The sequence below is a fragment of the Nestor notabilis genome, unplaced genomic scaffold (assembly GCF_000696875.1).
Source record: "Nestor notabilis isolate BGI_N333 unplaced genomic scaffold, ASM69687v1 scaffold13115, whole genome shotgun sequence".
In the NCBI taxonomy this organism is placed as follows: domain Eukaryota; kingdom Metazoa; phylum Chordata; class Aves; order Psittaciformes; family Psittacidae; genus Nestor; species Nestor notabilis.
Genome location: NW_009927980.1, coordinates 65,168 through 85,149, shown reverse-complemented (window position 1 = coordinate 85,149; position 19,982 = coordinate 65,168). Strand labels below are relative to the sequence as shown.

Here is a 19,982-nt window from a genome sequence, read left to right as displayed (position 1 = left end):
TTAAAATTTTAGATATGTTGATTCTAACCAAGTTGTAAACTCCTCATCTCATAGCTGCGATGAATCTCTGATTTAAGTTGAAGGTAAAACAATGCTTATATGAAAAGTCTGCCTCTGCAAATGAATTTGTGGGTTTTTTTCCTGGAGAATGTCTTCTTCAGGTCGCATGTTTCACTTCTGAAATTAACTGTTAAATCTTTTTCCAGGTATTTTTGTTGAAAGTAGATAAAATGGCAACATTAATACACACTCTAGCAGATCATAGTGATGATATCAACTATTGTGCCTTCTCATCGTCGTGCTTGGCTACTTGTTCCTTGGACAAAACAATTCGCGTATATTCTTTAAACAACTTTACTGAGCTTCCATACTCACCTTTAAAAGGTCATACATATGCTGTCCACTGCTGCTGCTTCTCTCCATCAGGACACATTCTAGCTTCGTGTTCAACAGATGGCACTACCATGGTTTGGGACACTCATGATGGTCAGGTGCTGGCAGTGCTGGAGCAGCCCAGCAGCAGTCCTGTTAGAGTCTGCCGATTTTCTCCCGAGTCCACCTATCTAGTGTCAGGGGCAGCGGATGGGAGTGTAGTTCTTTGGAATGTGCAGTCATTGAAACTCTACAGGTGAGTGACAGATATTTTTTTGACAGCCTTGTTTACAATGACAAGTGTGTATAATTTATGTAGTATGATGCTCTGTGTACAAGACTTCCAACTTACACCATTGATTGATATCACAAAGAAACAGGAATAAGATTTGGAAGACCAAAAGATTATCAATAGGAGAGGGAGATGTGCTGAGTCTCTCTGATTTTTTTATTTTTTTTTTTTTTAAAGTTCATGGAAGTGTTTTTCTTAGTTTAACAAGAAATGAGGATGCATTGCATACTGCATGTATTTTGTCAACAAACTGTAATATGTAATATACAGTTAGTCAGTGGAGCCTGACTGTGCTGTGTGCCTTTGTATTGCATTATACACAGTGGTTTTTAATTAACATCTCACATGGCTTTCCAATAAACATTTGAAACAAAGCAACTGAGCATTTTTAGTGATGTTGCACAGTTAAAAGGAATGAACGTCAGGGTGATCTTCGAAGTCCTCTTCTACATATCTGTATTTCAGTAAAATCTTCAGACCAGTTGTAGTCTGTACTTAGGCAAGACATTACTTAGATTCTAGGGCAGCAATTACATAACATCTCTCTGAAGTTAGGTAGGAAGTTAAGAATCTGAAGGAATTGGTAAGATGTTTCACTCAGGATGAGGGAGCAGCCATTTCTGAAAGCCAAGCTTCTTTGGTTTTGTTATTCTCATCACAGGTTACTGCTTTTGTGGCCTGTCTACTTTTGTCTTCCTCTCAGTGATTCAAATGGGAACAAATTTTTCAAAATTAATGAATATAGTTATCTGAAATCATGTAAATCTATAAAACTGTCCATAAACAGAATTTTTATAGCTTTTTGCCACCTTGGCAAAAAATACCATTGAAATGGTTGTTTTGTTTTTAGAGAATAAACAGTCTAAGGGTTTATCTATTTTAAGGTATTACTAGTGATGACATTCTTTTTTTATTCAGAATACTTGTAACTGACAGGAAAAATCCCAGAAATACTAAAAAGTAATTTCTTATAAGTATATGCTACCTACATCCTTAATTTCCTCTTAGTTGAATGGTGGATATATAATGACTGTGTAGTAACTATATTGTTTTAAGCACAAATCATTCTATGTTGGTGTTACCACTGTAAAGAAACAAGAAGGAACTTGAACAGTCCTGTCCTGTCCCGTCCCCTTCACTTGTAAAAGTTCATTTCAAAGTGTTAACACACCATGAGCAGTCAGCTTAACTTTAATTGCATTTATTCTGGGATGTGTGTATATATGTTTCAGGTAATGATTTTTTTTTTTTTAAATTCTTACTGTAATTTTTAATTGCAGATAAAAAGTGCACCTGTCCCATTTAGTTAAAGTTGAGATCAGTATTACGTAGAAATTATGTCAGAGGCTTTTAGTTAACCAACTAATTTCAGTCTGTGGTCCTCTATGTCTTTTGCAACAGTAGATTGTGTTGATGCTAAAAATGAGAACATCTTTTACAACACTTATGTCACTTGACTGAATATGCAGATGGTAATTCCTACAAAGGTGTTCACCTACTCCTCATTAGCTCAACTGCTGCAATTCACTGTTCAAATTGTGAAGTAAAATGGCTATTTAAATAATCTCTATGATGGATGTGAACAACATGAAAGCAAGTTAATTTATGGGTATTTCTTGAAGTGTTCTCTATTTCCTGTCCAGTAGTTACGATACTGATCTGGAAGCCTGGAAGTCTTAAATGCATACTCTGAACATGTATAGTACTGTGCATTTTACTGTTTCGTTTTCAGAGTAGACTGCAGCTTTTTGTGTGAAAGAAGGAAAGTTTTAAAAACTGCAGGAAGGAAAAAGAATTTTACTTATAAAACTGCGAAGCACTGTAGTGTATATGATTGTATTCTTCAGGATAAAATCTGATTAGAGACTTGTGTGCAAGTAGTCCAGAATTAACCCTATATCATAATTCACAAAGTCTTATGCTCAGCTATAGCTTATCATATGGTAGGTGTTCTGGTTTGTCTTTTAAAAACAGAACAGAGAAGTTGTGGGAGTCTGTGTACATGTAAATCTGTGTTAGGGTAGTTGTGTGTTTATTTTGACTTTTAAAATTTATCTTGCCACAGAACTTTAACAGATCTTTGTGCCTTTCAAGTGGTAAGTCCATGCAGATTGTCTTTAGTTTGCTAATTACTTTGTCATGCAGTTTAAATTACTGCCCTGGGGTGCCATCTCACATTTTAACTCCTGCAGTCAAAGAGCAGGTCCTAGCTTCTGCAGTGTGCTTATTTGCTTATTTTGCATCTCTTTCCACAGTCGTGAGTTCCTCTCCCTTCTGTTACCAAGTTCCAAAGTGCAAAACTCAAACCAGTTTAGCTCGTTGTATCAGAACGCGATTTAGAGATCACTCTTCAGAATGTTACTTACTCTAAATTCACATCTTGTGTGCTCTTGCTTTTCAGATCTGGGAGTGTTAAAGATGGTTCTTTGGTGGCCTGTGCCTTTTCTCCTAGTGGAAATTTCTTTGTCACTGGATCATCGTGTGGTGATTTAACCATTTGGGATGACAAAATGAGATGCCTGTATAATGAAAAAGCACATGATCTTGGCGTTACCTGTTGTGATATTTCTTCACAGCCAGTTTCTGGTTAGTTACTTGACTCTTTAGGGAAGGAACATGGGAAAAAAGAGTTAGTTTATTCTCTCTAGCTCTTGTTCTCATACTTTTCTTGTCATTAGTGCTCAAGATAGAAATGTCATTGGGAAGAGTCGATGTTTTGGAATATTCAGAATATTCTTAAGTAAAAGTTGTGGTCAGGTTGGTGACAAGGAATGTACTAGGTCAGTAAACAAGGTGATTTGCATGCTCATGACAGCTTTCAGTAGCTAATTATCCTGTCAGGGTTCCTGTTCGGGCAGTGTCTGTAAATTAAGCCTATCTCCCAGGGCTAACAAGGGTGTTAGAAAATGCATTGCTTGATTACCATTCCCACTTTACTCTTTCAGACTTTGGTTCTCCAAGGAGCAGGACTTGATTAAAGCAGTGCAGAGAACTGTAAACCTAATAAGCAAATACTTGAGCTATGGGATGTGAATAGGGGAGACTGTTTTCCTGCACCTGACTTTCTCAGTTGGAGGAATTTAGGGGAGCAGCGAGCCCAGAATCTTATGTATCCCACTAAGATGTGGTACTGTTCAAGTATTTTCACCTGATTTAGCTGATGTGTAGAAGTTGCATTTCAGTTTTGTCATTATGTACTTCTTCACAGTTGTGATAAGCAAGAATTTTTTTTTTCTTTTGCAAATGAAATCTTATATTCTTGTATATATTTGAGTATTGAGATCAAAACCAGGGCATGCATGGTGAATGCCTTTCTCAGGGCTGCATTGCATTATTATGTTCAGGTTTCATTCATTTTACATTTGTAAGGCTTTCTGTGGAACTAAAATAATTAGAACCTAGATTTCTGTATATGCAAAAAAATGTGTACTGAAAATTGCATATTTAAATTTCCTCTGAGGGAAAGCTTTGCATTTGTGTCTACAGGCTTTCAGATCTATTGTTTGGTATAATCCTGGTGGCCAGCTCAGCCCTAGGCAACTGATCGCTCACTCTCTCTCAGTGGGATGGGGAGAGAATCGAAGGCAAAGGGAAATTTTTGCATGAACAGTAAGAACTTCTATTTGAAATATCCTGGTAGAAGTTAATTTACATGAAGGTGTCATAACTGAATATCTGAATACTGGAAATTCTGAAATATTTATTAGAGTCTGACAAGGTGAAAGGTTCAAGGTTCATTTGTGTGAAGTTTTGTCAGGTGAAAGTGATAAAGAGTTAGAAAACGACATATCTGCTTTTGGTGGAGTCTGGGAAATTGAGCAGAAACCTCATTGTCAGATTTAGGAAGTAATGTTGTAAATTAACAACCTTTTAGGTATACTTTTGAGCTTTCCAGATCTACGATGGAGACGAAGTGGACTCTGTAAAGATATGTAGGCTTCTGTTTTCAGAGTACACGAGTTGCTCTTTCAAAGGTACCAAACATTATAACTGAGCAGCCACTGCAGAAAGCAGGAGAAGTGGGGAAAAGTATTAGAAAACTGAGGAAGTAGAATGTGAGCATGTATTTCAGTACAGAGAATTAGTGGCTGACAATACCAAAGCAGTCGAGTCCACTGATAGGTGTAGGGACAGCACTGAATTAATCTGCCACAATAGAAATGGGTTTAATCTTCAAATGACACCTCTAGATCTTGGTGCAAATACTGCTGGCAAAACTCCATCATGAACTAAGAGCTGCATCTGAGAGCAAAGGAACATATTGAACCTGAACCAGATCAGCGTGTAATTTCCACTGCTCCCTTTCCTGTTGAGATTATTCTTTGTATTTAAAAAAGTATGTTAACAGCCCTTCAGCCTTCAGAGAGAAATAGGCGAGAAAGCAAGTATTGCCTACACTGTGGATTTTATTTTTTTTTCTGACGTATGATCATTCTTGATTTTATTTAAAACATGTTATTGAAAGTCAGTATTTTTCATTTTTGTGCTTTGCTGTTTAATTACCAAAGAATTAAAACTTCTGGAATTATTGCCAGATTTAACACATTACAAAACCCACACAAGTAGTGCTTATTCAGTACAGGTAAAGATGGTTTTAGATTGAGATTCTCTTTACCTTCTTAATTCAAAGCAAAATTAGAACCAAAGTTTCTAACTGGTTCTTTGTGCTTTAGACTGTTTATAACAGAGGATTCTGCTGTCTTTAAAGTGGATTCAGTCACAGTTGCATAGAAGCTTATTGGATCCAGAACAGTTATAATGCTGTGTGTGCTTTCCCGTCCGACCGCAAAGTTATGACCTTCTCCTGAATAAGTAAACCTTAGTGAAATTACCTGTTTTCAGAGTACACATGAGCTGTGATACTGGTAAAAAATTGTCAGATCTTGCTAAAATTTTCTTGTGTAGTCCTCCCAAGGTACCCAAAGAGCTGTGCATGTTCAACACTGTAATACCCCTTTAGCAAGTTGGTAGCTTGCAAAATAACGTCTAAGCCTGTGCATCATGAGATTATTCTCATTCAGACCAAGTTCCCAAGTAACATGTTCTTAGTTACTAAGAAATGTGTTTTTACAACATAGCTGATATGTGATACTCATCAATCTGTAAGACCCAAATCTTACCCTGTAAAATCCTAGCAAAATGATGCACTTTGATGCTTTAATGTTTAACAGATTTAAGGTAAGTCATAAGATCTGCCACAGTCATAGTAGTTTTGATTGATTGTGTGAACGAACACGTCTCTGTATACTAGGATTTTATTGTGATAACTGTATGAAATCAAAATAAACTTAATGTGGTGAAAAAATGAGATAAAATCTGTTATTTTGTAAGACACTTGACAAAAAATTTTTTTAACATTTCTAGTAACTACGGAGCTGGAAAGATGAGCCCTTAAAATGTTTGTTATGTTTCTCTGATTTCTAGCCTTAGTACCGGTGATTCTTGTAGGAATTCTAAGACTTGGTACTGGCAGAGGTAATGCTACTGAAGGATTGTTACGGTGACTTGTGTCAGGCTGGTACACCAGCTCTGCGGAGTAGAAGAGCAGAATTAAATTGGTTCAGGACTTAAGAATAAAAAAAAAATAATTGATTATGGGCTGAAACAACACATTTAGAGTGGAAGATGATAATTCAGAAATGTTTATTCCCTCCCTGAATAGGAAGGGAAAAGCTTTTACTGTGGTATTTCGTCTTTAATTCCCTCAGTTTTTCTTGAGTGGTTGGCTGGACTGCAGTCATGAAACATCACTTAGTTTATAAAAACTCAAATTTTGTACATCATACATGGTTAAGTTTGAGAACTACCGAATTGTGGAAGAAATGGATGTAACCATATAATTTAGGTTAGAAGACTATATTGGTGCACTCAGTAGATAAAGGAATCCAACATTTGCCATAAAGAAAACGTAATATATGAACCCAGTTCTGGTCCTTATGTACTTGTTCAGGAAACAGTAGAACAGTGATGGCTGTTTCTTTCTTTTAAATGGCTTTAGAACTTCGGCAATTCCTTCTATTAACACTTCTTAAAAGTAGTAGTGAGATTAAGGAAATTACCAAATTCCAGTGTAAGAATGCTGATACTGTTTACTGTTATGCTTTTATTTTCAGTGCTTCTGATTCCCATTAATATATTTGAATTTTATCAGATGGTGAACACGGATTCAAATACTTCCAGATGGCTTCTTGTGGTCAAGATAATCAGATCAAACTCTGGCTTATTCTGTTTGCAGATTTCTTAGGTGTGTATACTGATTTTTTATTTTTTATATTCCAACATCTTAATTGGATTTGCAGCCAAACTAACCACATTTAAAGTTGTATTTTAATTGTTTAGCAGGAGAGCAGCTGACGCATGTGGCACTTTGTGACATTTGGCCCTGTAGATTTTGGTTAGTGATCTATTTATCAATAATTGCGAAAGTAAAGATTTCAAAAAAACTCCCCTAATTCCCTCAAACTTAATGTCGTGATAAACGTTTGGTTTTAATTAGCATTTTTGTCTTTTGGTAACCAGTAACATTTCTACTGTGGCCTTTGAGCAGGTTGATAGGTTGAAACCTCTCGATCTCTTCGGCCAGGGAGAGGTTTCCTTTCATCTTTCAGTACATCCTGGCTCTTGAACAAGAGCTGGAGAAATGAAAACAGTGTTGTCTCCTGCTAGAACTGCAGTGTAGATGTGACAGCTACATAGAGACTAGGCAGATGGCCAAAACCATCTTGAATGCATATTTTTTTATAATCTGTTTTATATATAAAACTGTAAGGATGAATGTATGTGTACACATTTAATTATCTAAACCACTGATAAGTCATGCTAAGACTACAAAGTGAGGAAGTCAGAGATGTTACAGTGAAGTTGTCTCTGTGATCTTTTATCCTCGTTTTTGTAGACAGTGTGTCACAGAGTCAGGTCTTTGTAGCTTTATGCTTCTAAAAGCAGCTTCCCTTACACCTTGTCGAATGTATCCCCATATAATAATTTACTTTTTGTATTTTTAGGTGTTGAATTAAAATATAAATGCACATTGAATGGACATTCTGCCCCAGTTCTGGCTTGTGCATTTTCTTATGATGGGCAGATGTTAGTTTCAGGGTAAGCAGTATCTTTTACTTGTTTAAACTTCATCCAGATGACTGTCCAGGTTCACACTTCAGTACTGTAGAGCAGAACAGAGTTGGAGATTTCAGAATATATTTCTGATAATTAAGTAATAGTTTCATATCCTCCAGAACTATTGAAGTGTCTTCCCAGTTGGTCTATATCTTGTGAGTGATTGAGTTTGAAATCTAGGGTGTTGCAAGCTCTGTTCTCTTGAATGTTGTAATGAGATTAAAAATTTCTTGGTTTGGGGGCATTTATGTGGCCTTTCATGTGGATACTTTATCATATATTTAAATATTTAAAATAGAAATCTATATTGCAATCTTACCATCTCTTTGGGACACCATGTAGGTTTTACTTCTCACGCACTTTCATGAACTTTTTAGGAAGTTAAATACCTTGAGAATTTTGTCTTTGATGGATTTGGTTGAAATTAAATATTTCTTTAATGATCCACAGCCATAGTATGGCAACCAAAGCCTTTTTTTTCTGTAAAAAGTACATGACTGATGTAACTGTAGATCTGTGGCTTTGATGTCAGCCCTGTACACAATAATGGTTAAGACCCAAATTAATCATGATTGATCAGTTGGAGACTAGTATTATTACCAGTCTCTTTTAGAGGGTGATAGGGGAGTTGCCAGTGTCATTGCGAGGTCCCTCTATTATGTTTGAAAGACCCAAGAGGGTAGTAGTAATGGGAAGATTCCTGATGGCTGGAAAGATGCAAATGTCACACGTCCAAGAAGGGCAATGTAGAGGATCCAGGGATCTACAGGCCAGCCAGCTTAACTCCAGTCTCTGGGAAGGTTATGGAACAAATCCTTCCAGTGGGCTTGGAAGCTGTTTCCCAGTTTTTTTTATTGAGCAAGTCAAACAGCCTGATCAAAGTGAGTGCCTACTGTGGTGAGAAGGCTTTTGACATGGTGTCCCAATGTAGTTTTATAGCCATATGAGGGAGAATAGGGATCAGAAAACTGGATCATGAGTTGTGTGGAAAAATGATGGAACTGTCAGGCTCAAATAGTTGTTGGTGATCAGGAGCACAAAGGTAAACTGGCAGCTTGTTACTACCGGCTTTCCTCAGGGATTGAGCTAATGAAAGAGGAAATTATAAATTGTGTAGGTATAATAATTTATGATTTTATGAATATTAATGACTGTATACTTGTATTCTGCATTTCTCATGAAAAGTGCTTAATCACTTCTAAACTGTCTAAATGGCAACTGGAAATAACAAAAAAATTATTCAACTCTCACGTTTTTAACTAAGGCTTTCTAAACTCCAGAAGGAAAAAGGAAGGACTACAGTAGCCGGCAAATAAACTTAACACTATACAAACCTGAGGAAACAACAGCTTGCCTTGATGTTTTGCTTTGCATTCTTTTCAAGGGAATATTTTTCAGAATTTTAGGGTCATTATGAATGTTTGTGATACAGAGTTATTTTATTTTCCATTAGATGGATTACTGTTTTTGTTTATATTGGTGTAAGTGAAATGTCTTAACCATAAAGTCTTTCAGGAAACACTGCTGTCATGGTGCATAACTGTGCAATTTGTATTTAATGAAATATTTCATGTTTTGGTTGCATTGCACCACTGTATGTATTGCACTGCACTACTTCCTCTAGCTTGTTTTGCAAGGGAAAAAAGGTTTAAAAAATAATTAGAAGTGCTGAGAGTAGGTCATGGGTAGACAGATTCTGTGCATCTGCCTTACAGACACTGCTTGCAAAGATACAAAGTAGATATGGTACAGACAGAGGGGAGCAGTGGAGTGGGGGCCAGTTTGCATAAGCACTGTGCAAACCCTCTACATCAGAAATTGTCATGGAAGTGCAGAGTTTTCATATTTACTGTTTTTTACGTTATGCTGGAGTTGCAGTTAATCAATGGTGGTGTTTTAAGGTAGGCGTGGGTGGAGAGGATTTAGATATCCAAACTTTCCATCGTGGGGAGTTAAGAAATCTGTTTGCTCTTATTTTCTTTGTGGAAAAGGTTTTTTCTTCCTTCTCTTACTTAAAAATTGTTTCCTTTTTCCTTTCTCCATCATTGTAATGTCACTCTGGTTTTGGTTTTTTTAAAGGTCTGTGGACAAGTGTGTCATAATATATGAAACTGTAAGTATAGCATACTGCAAGAGCATTCACTGGATTCTTGTCTTTAAATTATCAGCACTGCTTCTGCAGTGTCTTATCAACATAAAGAAATGTTAAAGACTAGAACCTATATAAGCCCAAAATATTTACTGTGCACTTGAGGGCAGCGGGGGAGGAGTTTGAGGAAAAATGTCTCTTGCATCAAAAGACCAACAGGTCAAAGGAGGTGATCCTGCCCCTCTACTCTGCTGTCGTGAGACCTCACTTGGACTACTGTGTACAGTTCTGGTGTCCTCAACATAAAAAGGACATGGAGCTGTTGGAGCAAGTCCAGAGGAGGGCCACGAGGATGATAAGGGGGCTGGAGCACCTCCTGTATGAAGACAGGCTGAGAAAGTTGGGGCTGTTCAGCCTGGAGAAGAGAAGACTGTGTGGAGACCTCATAGCAGCCTTCTAGTATCTGAAGGAGGCCTACAAGGATGCTGAAGAGGGACTCTTCATCAGGGACTCTAGTGGTAGGACAAGGGGTAATGGCTTTAAACTTAAACAGGGGAAGTTTAGGTTAGATATAAGGAAGAAGTTCTTTACAGTGAGGGTGGTGAGGCACTGGAATGGGTTGCCCAAGGAAGTTGTAAATGTTCCATCCCTGGCAGTGTTCAAGTCCAGGTTGGACAGAGCCTTGGGCGACATGGTTTAGTGTGAGGTGTCCAGCTCATGGCAGGGGGGTTGGAACTAGATGATCTTGAGGTCCTTTCCAACCCTAACCAGTCTGTAATTCTTTTTATTTTTTTTGAGGAATTTGTTACTTGATTTCTCTACAGTAGACTGTTATTCAGTACTCTGTCGGATTCCATACTTACGTGTTATCTTCATAATGAAGTAGAGGATTTTTTGTGATCCTAACTTTATCTTAGCTTCCAAAGCAAGGAGGACTGTAGCTTTGGACATAAAATGGGGAATGGTGATGATATAAATTCTTTAGTTGATTATATGTAAAGTGCATATAAACAATAAGCATAATAAGAAAATTTTTATGATAAATACTGTGTCTTCAAAGCATATTGTTTAGGCATTTGCTATCATACAGTTATTACATCCTTCATGGTTCACCTCTAGGTGATATTTACCTTTAGTACTTTAAGTACTTAGTACTTAGGTACTTTGGTATTAAAAATAATAATTTTGCTGAAAACAAGAGGATGAACAACTTTTAAGCTTCTCCAGCTTGCTCTGCACATACTAAGGTACTGATGAAATTTTTCAATTAGAGTTACATTTTTTCATCCAAATCTCTAATTTTATACCACCCCAATAAACGTTCATGGGAGGAAGAGAGATTTCAATTTAAAATAGGGCACTTTCCCCATGATGGACTGCTCAAAAAAATGAAATGCTGACCAATCAATTAGTGATTCAGAATAACTTTGCTCTTCACCTTTCCAGTCATCTGCACTTTTCCAATCATCTTTCCAGGCATCTTTTCATAAGAAGGAAAAGCTTTCAAATTAAGTAAAGCTGGGTGGAAATTCAGAAATTTGGGGTTTAGTAGCATCTAGTGGACAAATAGGGGAAGCGCAGGGGTGGTTACTGACTGGCCCAACTGAAGGATTGTAGAATGGAGTTTATTTGAATTTCTGTTACCTCTTCACTTTTTGTCATTTCTAATCCTAGATTTGTATAAAAAATATTTTTATCCACATGAGCAACGAGCCGATGTGGATGTAAATAATTCAGTTGGTATTTCTGGCATTGGTATGCTGGAAGTCCTATGTTGGCTGATTGTTGAAGGATAGCAGTGTTCCCAGGAATTGCACAGGGGGCTTCAAGCAGGAAACTGAAATTCCATTTCTGACTCTGCTGCTTGTGGTTTTGGCAAGGTTATGTAGCTTCTCTGAAGGTAGCTTCTTCCAGGAAGCAATATTATTTCTTATTTTGAAATAAAATATGCAAATGAATAAACATTCTTTTTATTCTTTGAGATTTAGAATCACACATGTTCTTTTACAGAGTACTGGCAATACCCTTCTTACTTTGTCTCAGCATACCAGGTAAGAATTCAGTATGATTAATTCTGGTTTACTGTTAGTAAATAGAAGAAATCAAATTCTTGTGAATTTTCACACATTTATTTTTATTTGTAGATACGTTACAACTTGTGCTTTTGCACCACATAGGCCCTTACTTGCCACAGGTTCAATGGACAAAACTGTGAACGTATGGCAGTTTGACCTTAAGCAACCCTGTGCAGGTTAGTGTGAAGTATTTGTAATCATTTCTTTAAATTTAAAGCATGATATTGGTGAATGCCTTCTGAAGATGCAAAAACCCCACCTTTTCTTACATGCAGTTAATGTGTAATCTCAGGAATATGTGCACATTATTTATCTTTTCTCTGAATTGATCTTATTAGTGTCCTACAGAGGTATTATCTTTTGGTTTGTTTTCTAAGAAAAGATGTAGTAGAAGTATTTTATTAATCTGCTATATCTTCTTTTCTGATACTCACCATTTCTTACATGTCTTACTCCTCGCACAGCATTTAAGAGATGAACATTATTCCTAGAGTGCTGAAAGACTTTTTGGACAAGTATCATTGACAATGAGTTAAAGAGAAAATATGCTAATTGCAAGCATAACTTTCAAAAAGAAATACAGCTTACCAGTTGTTACAGGTGAAAATACCAAGGATAATGAATGTTACAAATACATCAGCACCTAAAGTATGTGGAACAAAGGTACCTAGACCTTTGTTCAAAGCACAGGAATAAATCTGGAGTTTGGTCTGCTTTTTTAAAGAGGTGTGAAAGCTGCTTACAGTGTCTGCTGATGCTTTTGTCTTCTAGTTCAATTCGAATTTGATGAAAGTGTGGCCATCTGAGAGGTTAAATTCCTCTAAGTTTTGAAAATTGATAGATAAAAGACAAACCCAAATTTTTGTTTCTCCCTGAAGTTACGTCTAAAGGCTTTACTTTTAGGAATGTATAGTACTGAGAACACTTGAAAAACAGTGTTCATTGCTGCCATTGTTCTTAGAACTGTGGTTTTTTTCCCCCCACTGTTGTTTTTTTGAGGGGTGTGGGAGCTGTGGAATGGTGGTGTTTGGGGTTTTTTAGCTATGTTTTATCTTTCCTTTCCAAAGGAAATATGGTAGAAAGTGCATCTAAGGTGGCTGTTGAGGACTGGTCAGAGGATGATGTTTCAGCCTGGCTTTGTGCACAAGACTTAGCAGACTTTGTTGAGCTTTTCAAAATGAACAACATCGATGGCAAGGAACTGCTGAATCTTACCAAAGAAAGTCTGACTAACGAATTAAAAATTGGTAAGAGTACAGAAATGAAAATAGTTTTAAATCTTTAGTGTGCATGTGAAATGTTGGAATGAAATGTTGGTTTTCCTTACAGTTTGTGAAAGTGCCATGTTTATAATACCATGTGGTCAACTACCTAGAATTTAGCAGTGACATTCATAAGTGTACTGTAATAGAAGCACACAAGTTATGTTTTAGTTTTTACTACTTTTGCTGACATTTACTAAGCGTTGAGCAAAGCTTGCCTGACTTAGACACATTATAAAGCCTTAGGTGTCCTGGTTAGTACATTGTCCTGTCGTTTTATTGCATAACTGTGATTACATTTTAAAATGAGTCACAAGGAAGTGCTGTGTTACTAGTGATTTCACAGCAGTAATTCTGAAACAAGAAATGTAAAGATGGTGAACTACACTGGAACTTTCTGAATGTTAGTTCTCTGTTCATTTTGATTGATAGATTTAGGCATAAATGAGGTGCTGGTATGTTTGCCAGAGTGAGATCAAGTATAGCAAAAGGCTGAAGGAGTTAAGAAACCTTTTAAAAAGCACAGTTTTACTTTTACAAGTTAGTATTCTTCACTGTAGGAAGGCTGCTCCCTTCTATTTTTGTTTCGTGTGTGTGGTACGGGTCTGTATCAGACCATAGGATCGGTGTGTATGTGCTAGCTTTGTTGAATTCTAGAAATCAACGGACATGCTGGGAATCTTTCAGGAATTGTCATCCCCAAAAGACACTTGACTTCATCAGTTTCTGCAAGCATTGTCTTTAACATTAGAGTAGCCTAAAACTATGTTGCAGCAATCACCAGCTGAGGCTAATCAAATAATGCTGACTAGAAAGTCATGTGAGAATTGAATGCAGTGTGACCAATGATGAGAACTGAATTGCTGAAAATAGCATTCTCTATGGGGAAAAAAAAACAACAAAAGCATGTGTTGCTGATAGATTTGTAATGATGCTATCAAGAGCAATTCAACCTCAAGTCAGAAAATAAAATATGAGTTGTAGGAGCCCATCATAAGGCAGGCTATAAGATGCAAAGGAAGGATGTGGCTTTAGGCAGAGCACATCTAGAATATGGGCTGATTATGGGAAGCTGTTGCATTATGGCTCTTTCATTTGCTATAAAAGGATGCAGTGAGGATTGATTCTATATATGAGCTGAAGTAGCTTCAGTATGTTCTTTCCTATTACCAAGTAAAATGCTTGCAGCTCAGTCTACGTTCTCAAGACTTTGATCTTTTGCCATGCTTTTCTTCAGTAGGTGCTTTAACACCCATCATAAGATTATAGGATGAGGAGCTGGATTTTCACAGGTATCAGGCAGCTGTAAGGAGTTCTGGCTGAAATTATTTGCTGTTCTAACATAAGCTACTCCACAAATATGAACCAGCATATATGCAATGTGAAGCAATGAGTTTCATTCTTGTAAAATCCTAGAATGGTTTGGGTTGGAAAGGGCCTTAAAGCTCATCTAGTTCCAACCCCTCTGCCACAGGCAGGGACATCTTCCACTAGACCAGGTTGCTCAAAGCCCCGTCCACCGTGGCCTTGAAAGCGGTTTGCTCCAAGCCCCTGTGCCCACCCGGCCCTGCAACACGGGCGGGGAGGGGCCAGCCACAGCTTCTCTGGGCAACCTGTGCCAAAGCCTCACCACCCTCCCAGTGAGGAACAACTCCCTAGTATCTAATCTAAATCTTCCCTCTTTCAGCTTTAAGCCATTCGCCCTTGTTCTGTCATTGCATGTCCTTGTAAAAAGCCCCTCTCCAGCTTTCTTGTAGCCTCCCTGAGGGTACTGGAAGGCTGCTGTAAGGTCTTGTCCCCAGAGCCTCCTCTTTTCCCAACTGTCTCAGCCTGTCTCCATAGGAGAGGTGCTCTAACCTGTGGAGCATCATTGTGGCCTCCTCTGGACTTGCTCAGATGGTTCCACATTCTTCTTACGTTGGGGCCCCAGAGCTGGATGCAGCACTGCACGTGGGGTCTCCTTCAAGGTGGTTAATTAATGGTTATATGAAAGGTGATTTTAAAACAGAATAATGAAATACACTGGTCAAAGGCACCAAATCATTCAAATCAATCAGTTCTGAAGTGGAAAATGCTTGTGATTCTGCTTCTACATATCATTCTACAACTATAATTGGCACAGAATAGAAATTACAGCCTGATAAATATTTGAGTTGAAGAATTGCTCTCTGTCTGCCATGGCTCAAGCATTTACAAAATAGGTAGGAAAATACTATCTGCCTGAAACTTACATGCTTTTTGGTGCTATTTAAATTCCAGTTTAGCTAAATTTTGAATGACCATGTCCTTTTTCTCCTTGATAACCTGTTTTCTTAGCTCTAAAAATGCAACATTTACCAGTTCCCTAAGATCTTGCCAAAGAGCTCATGAGTTTTTTTATAGTCTTTGCAAAGGGAGGGTTTTAGACCATTTTACTATGTGACTGATAGGAGAGGAGCCTTTTCTTCTGTCATTTTTTACTAACTGCCTATTTCTTGTCCTGTTAGCCTTTGCTCCGGTTCTGATTTGCATTTGATAAGAAGTGTATCCTCATGCCTTTGAAACCATTTAATCTAAGAGAAGGCAGTCAGCAACTGGTTCACATAACATTTCATTAGCTTCTTTGATTGGTTTTGACAGCTTTTTGAAAGAATGCTGCATTACTGTGCAAAGGGAATTAGCCTTTTTACAACCTAATTGTCATATAATATAAATACCACTGCATTAAACTCTGGAAGATGTTGACCAAAAGTAAAGTGACAATTATATATGTTCTGGCTGAAAAGCTGGTGTACATGCAATGAAGTTCAGGATTCCTCATTCCGAACAGACACAGTGACACACTGCAGTTCCATGATGGAGCTGAGTCGGAAAAAAAGGAATACATATGCTCTTCCAGTTCAGAATAGAAGATGGAGGGACGTTGTTCCATGCCTGCATCTCTTTTTCCTATCAGGCTAACTGAACGTGTTAATGTAAGGTGATTCTTGACTTCATTTTGTTTGCAGAGTGGGGGCAGGAGGTGAAACCAGGTCTAATTTTTGGAAAACCACACCTTTAGTTTAGGCGTTAGTGGCGTACAAAGTATTTTGTACTGTAGTATCACAAATTGTAAAGAAATTGGAGGTTTTCCAAATACTTCCCCTTTTTGTGCAGCACATTGGGAAGGTTTGGTTTCATGTGACTCTAACCTGATTTAGGTTAGGTATGTAAAAGACAGATTGTCTTAAAGACAGTTCAGCACTTCCTTGCTTACTGCAGGGTGTCCCTAAACATAAGCCAAGGATGAATACACATAAACTGAATTTTGACATCTTTGATCAAGCTGATTTGTCTTCTCTTCATCAGCAATGTGCTATCAAAATGTGAGGGAGGTTATCTTCTTCTTTTGGTTTTAAGGTTTCACTCTCTGTACATACAAAAAGTATGAGTAAGTTCTTTCCTGTTTCACAGCTTTATCAAGAAACTCTGGGTCTGAGAATGAGCTTGAAAAGGAACATTTTGGAGCAGAATGTGAATCACTTGTGATTCCCCATGCCTTGCTTGTATTCCGAAGTAGGAGTAAACTTTAGGGGAATTGCTCTATGTCAGTTAAAAAGAAAATTGGACGTGCTTTGCCTATACCAATAAAATCTTATTTTAGGTGTTCTTTTATAACTAGTTTTCAAAAGATAATGTGTAACGGATAATTCTTTAATCCCTGACTAGGGATTTAAGCAGGGTTAGTTAATTGAGCTTCAAGTGGGATGCAATAATCTTTAATCTGTTTGCATGAGAGGAATTTAGGAAAGTTGCCCATGTGTTGAATACTGCAGAAGATGCCCTCAAAAGCCAGTAATAACTACAGAATTACTTGGTTCCTTTTTTACCTTTCTTTCCTTTGGTTATGTTCTTAATATTTCTTGGTTCCAAACTGGTCTTACAGCTTTTTACAAAAATTGCCATGCAGACTTTTCTTAAGAATAAGCATGAACTTCTATTGTATTTCAGTACTGTATTTCAATCCCTACATTGTTTTTATCTTTACATATTTCATAATTCTTCTCAAGAAATGTAGGTTGATTTTTTTTTTTCCCCCTTTTGCATGTACTTACTCTGTGACATCTTTTGTATTCTCTGATTACAGTGACTTGCATATCAGTGTGACTGAGATTTATCCCTTTGCACGCATTACTTGAGGCAGCTGATTAACTGTACAGTAAACTGGGAGTACTGGTGTGTTAAGACCAGCCCGCTTGGTAGTCTGCAGGCAGAGTAGAGCAGTTGGTTGGAAGACTGTCGTATCAACTCTTCGTTTTATTACTGAGGATGGAAAATTAACCAGAGTAGGAACTAGTATTTACCACTACTAGATGGGAAGTAAAAATTGTGACACATCACATCTGCAGTTTTTTTGGCATAAAACAATTTTGAAAAGGAGGAATGTTTCATGCTGCTGCAAGATTAAGATTGCTGATATCTGGGACGTATTTCCTATCTTGACAGGTTAAAACTGTAGTATGACAGTTTGTAGAACTATAAAATTACTTTTCTCATTGTCAAATTTCTTTTTTTCCTCTCCCACTCACAATTAGGTTGGAAAAAATGGCTGCTGTCTCCAACATGGGCACAGCTCTTTTTTCTTTTTCTTTTTCTTTTTTTTTTTTCTTTCAGATTTCCTTACCCTTCTAACAGTGCATCCATCAAAATATCTAATTTAGAGAAACGGCTGCTGCGTGGTACTGTGCTAGAGGCCTTACAGAGGTCCAGGTAGATGCTATCAGTAGTTCTTCCCTTACCTGCCAACACAGTCATAGAAGGCCACCAGATTAGCCAGGTGTGATTTGCACTTTGTGACACCACGCTGGCTGTCTCTTAACAACCTCCCTATGCCTTGACATAGCTTCCAGGAGGATCTCTTCCACGTTCTTGCCGGGCACAGAGGTGAGGCTGACTGGTCAGTGGTTCTCACAGTCCTTCTTTTTACCATTTTTAAGAACGGGTCAATCAAACTGTCACTGAAATTGAGGACTGGAACCCCTACAACTGGCACATGCTTTTATTCTTGGTGTTGCATGCTTCCATTTTGTAAATTAGCACACATTAGCACTCCCTGTTACCACTTACAGTGAAGGTGAATGCATGTATTAATGGTGGCCTGAATTCAAGAAGTAGGAACGTGGTTCTGGACCTTCAGTAACAGAGTCACAAGAACTTGTAAGACCTGAATGCAAAGTCTTAGAACCTCACTGTGAGTCTAATTGTATGTGTGTTGTGCAGACATGGCTCAAAGGTAAAAGAAGAGATACATGCCAGTAAGCTTATGCTTGAGCGAATGGTTCTACTTCATGTGTTTCCTTTCCAATTATGCAGTGTAAAGAGTGTAAGGAACAGGGTCTGGAACTTCTTAATGGGGTCTCCTGATCCTGCTACGGAATGGATTTTGCTGTCCTTCCTAAGGGACACCAGACTCCAGACTGCCTGTTGCCCATGGGCTGTGTTACTAAGTTACTAAGCTGTTACCAGTTACTAAGCTGTTACACAGAGGGTTGAAAGTGGAGTAGATACCACATCCTTCTTGTCTTGTTTTGTGTAATGCTACCCCACAGCAGGATCCTTGTGTTAAGTGTGCTTAGCCTTATTGAACTTGACTTTCAGGGAGATGAAGCAACATGTGAATGCCCCCACTGATCTGTGACAAATTTAGCACTCGATGTCCCATTATGGTGACATAAATATGACCCTCTGCCACACTGCAGGGCAGAGCTGGTCTGAGGGTGATGAGTCCTCACACCAGTGCTTTGGTGGTAGGTTGTCTTCTGTTTGGAGGGGATTATGGGTGGCACTTGTGCACATTTATACCTTCATACTGTTCTGTATATAGTTGAGCTTCAAGAGAGGAATACTGTTGCATTCTGCCCTGTCTCAGTTTTACCTACAGTTTAGCTTTGCATATACAGCAGTGTGTGTGATTCTGTTACGCATCCACTAAAATGCAGTTCTGCCTGGTAGCCAGATCTTTGCTGTGGTGTTTCACTTGCATTCATTTTGCTGTTTGTTTCCATTACTGTACAGAGTTACTCTGAGCCAGAAGGAGTGACCTGCTGTAGCTGAGCTGTTTGTAGTGGTGGCCAGGGGTGCCTGCAGACTTTTCTGTCTGTATTAGGTGGTGGTGGTGAGATGGAGCGGGGTCTCCTGTAGCACAACTGCCAGTTATTTCAAGAGCTCTTTGCCTTATGTGTCTGTGTTGTCCACTTCATGTATCAATAACTTCCCAGAGTCTCTGGGCCTGCGCAGGAAAGTCCTCCAGAAAATTGAAGAATTGAGGATGAAAACGATCTCTGTTCCTGTTACGATCCCTGATGAATTCTTATGTCCTATAACAAGGGAGCTTATGAAGGACCCTGTCATTGCAGCAGGTATGTCTTTAAATGACGTTGACAAAAATGAGTTATGTAAGGGTAAAGATAGGTCTGGGAACACAAAAATGGGCACATCTATCTTACCAGTTGTAGAAAGATAAACTATTCTAAATAGCTGTTGTAACAAAATACAACTGTGGTAAATGTTTAATTTGCCAAATTAGATTTTTGATATGGTGAAAAATACCATATCAGGCAATTCACTTGGTGTCAGCTCTGCTGAGGCGGCTGTTCCTCCTTTTATGTGCCTTTGTGATTAGGCTTGGGATTATATTTCAGAACTGTCTTGGTAAGTGCAAAATGGAATTGTGCACATGGGGGTGGGATGTGGAAGCAAAAACCGGGCTCACAGTACTTCCAGTACACCATGTATATGGCACTTCGTTTGTACAGAAT

At 38.1% G+C, this 19,982-nt stretch overlaps 1 protein-coding gene across 1 annotated transcript in view; it reads left to right on the top strand.

The window, feature by feature from the left end:
- The first annotated feature begins 230 nt into the window (after positions 1-230).
- The window catches only part of WDSUB1 (WD repeat, sterile alpha motif and U-box domain containing 1), a 22,898-nt gene continuing 3,146 nt past the window's right edge, over positions 231-19,982 (top strand). Inside the window, exons 1-9 of the mRNA XM_010014308.1 lie at positions 231-628; positions 3,066-3,250; positions 6,816-6,908; positions 7,669-7,762; positions 9,860-9,893; positions 11,880-11,920; positions 12,014-12,120; positions 13,012-13,191; positions 19,443-19,583. Coding sequence (XP_010012610.1) covers positions 231-628; positions 3,066-3,250; positions 6,816-6,908; positions 7,669-7,762; positions 9,860-9,893; positions 11,880-11,920; positions 12,014-12,120; positions 13,012-13,191; positions 19,443-19,583 — 1,273 coding nt within the window. The remainder of the gene's footprint in view (positions 629-3,065; positions 3,251-6,815; positions 6,909-7,668; positions 7,763-9,859; positions 9,894-11,879; positions 11,921-12,013; positions 12,121-13,011; positions 13,192-19,442; positions 19,584-19,982) is intronic.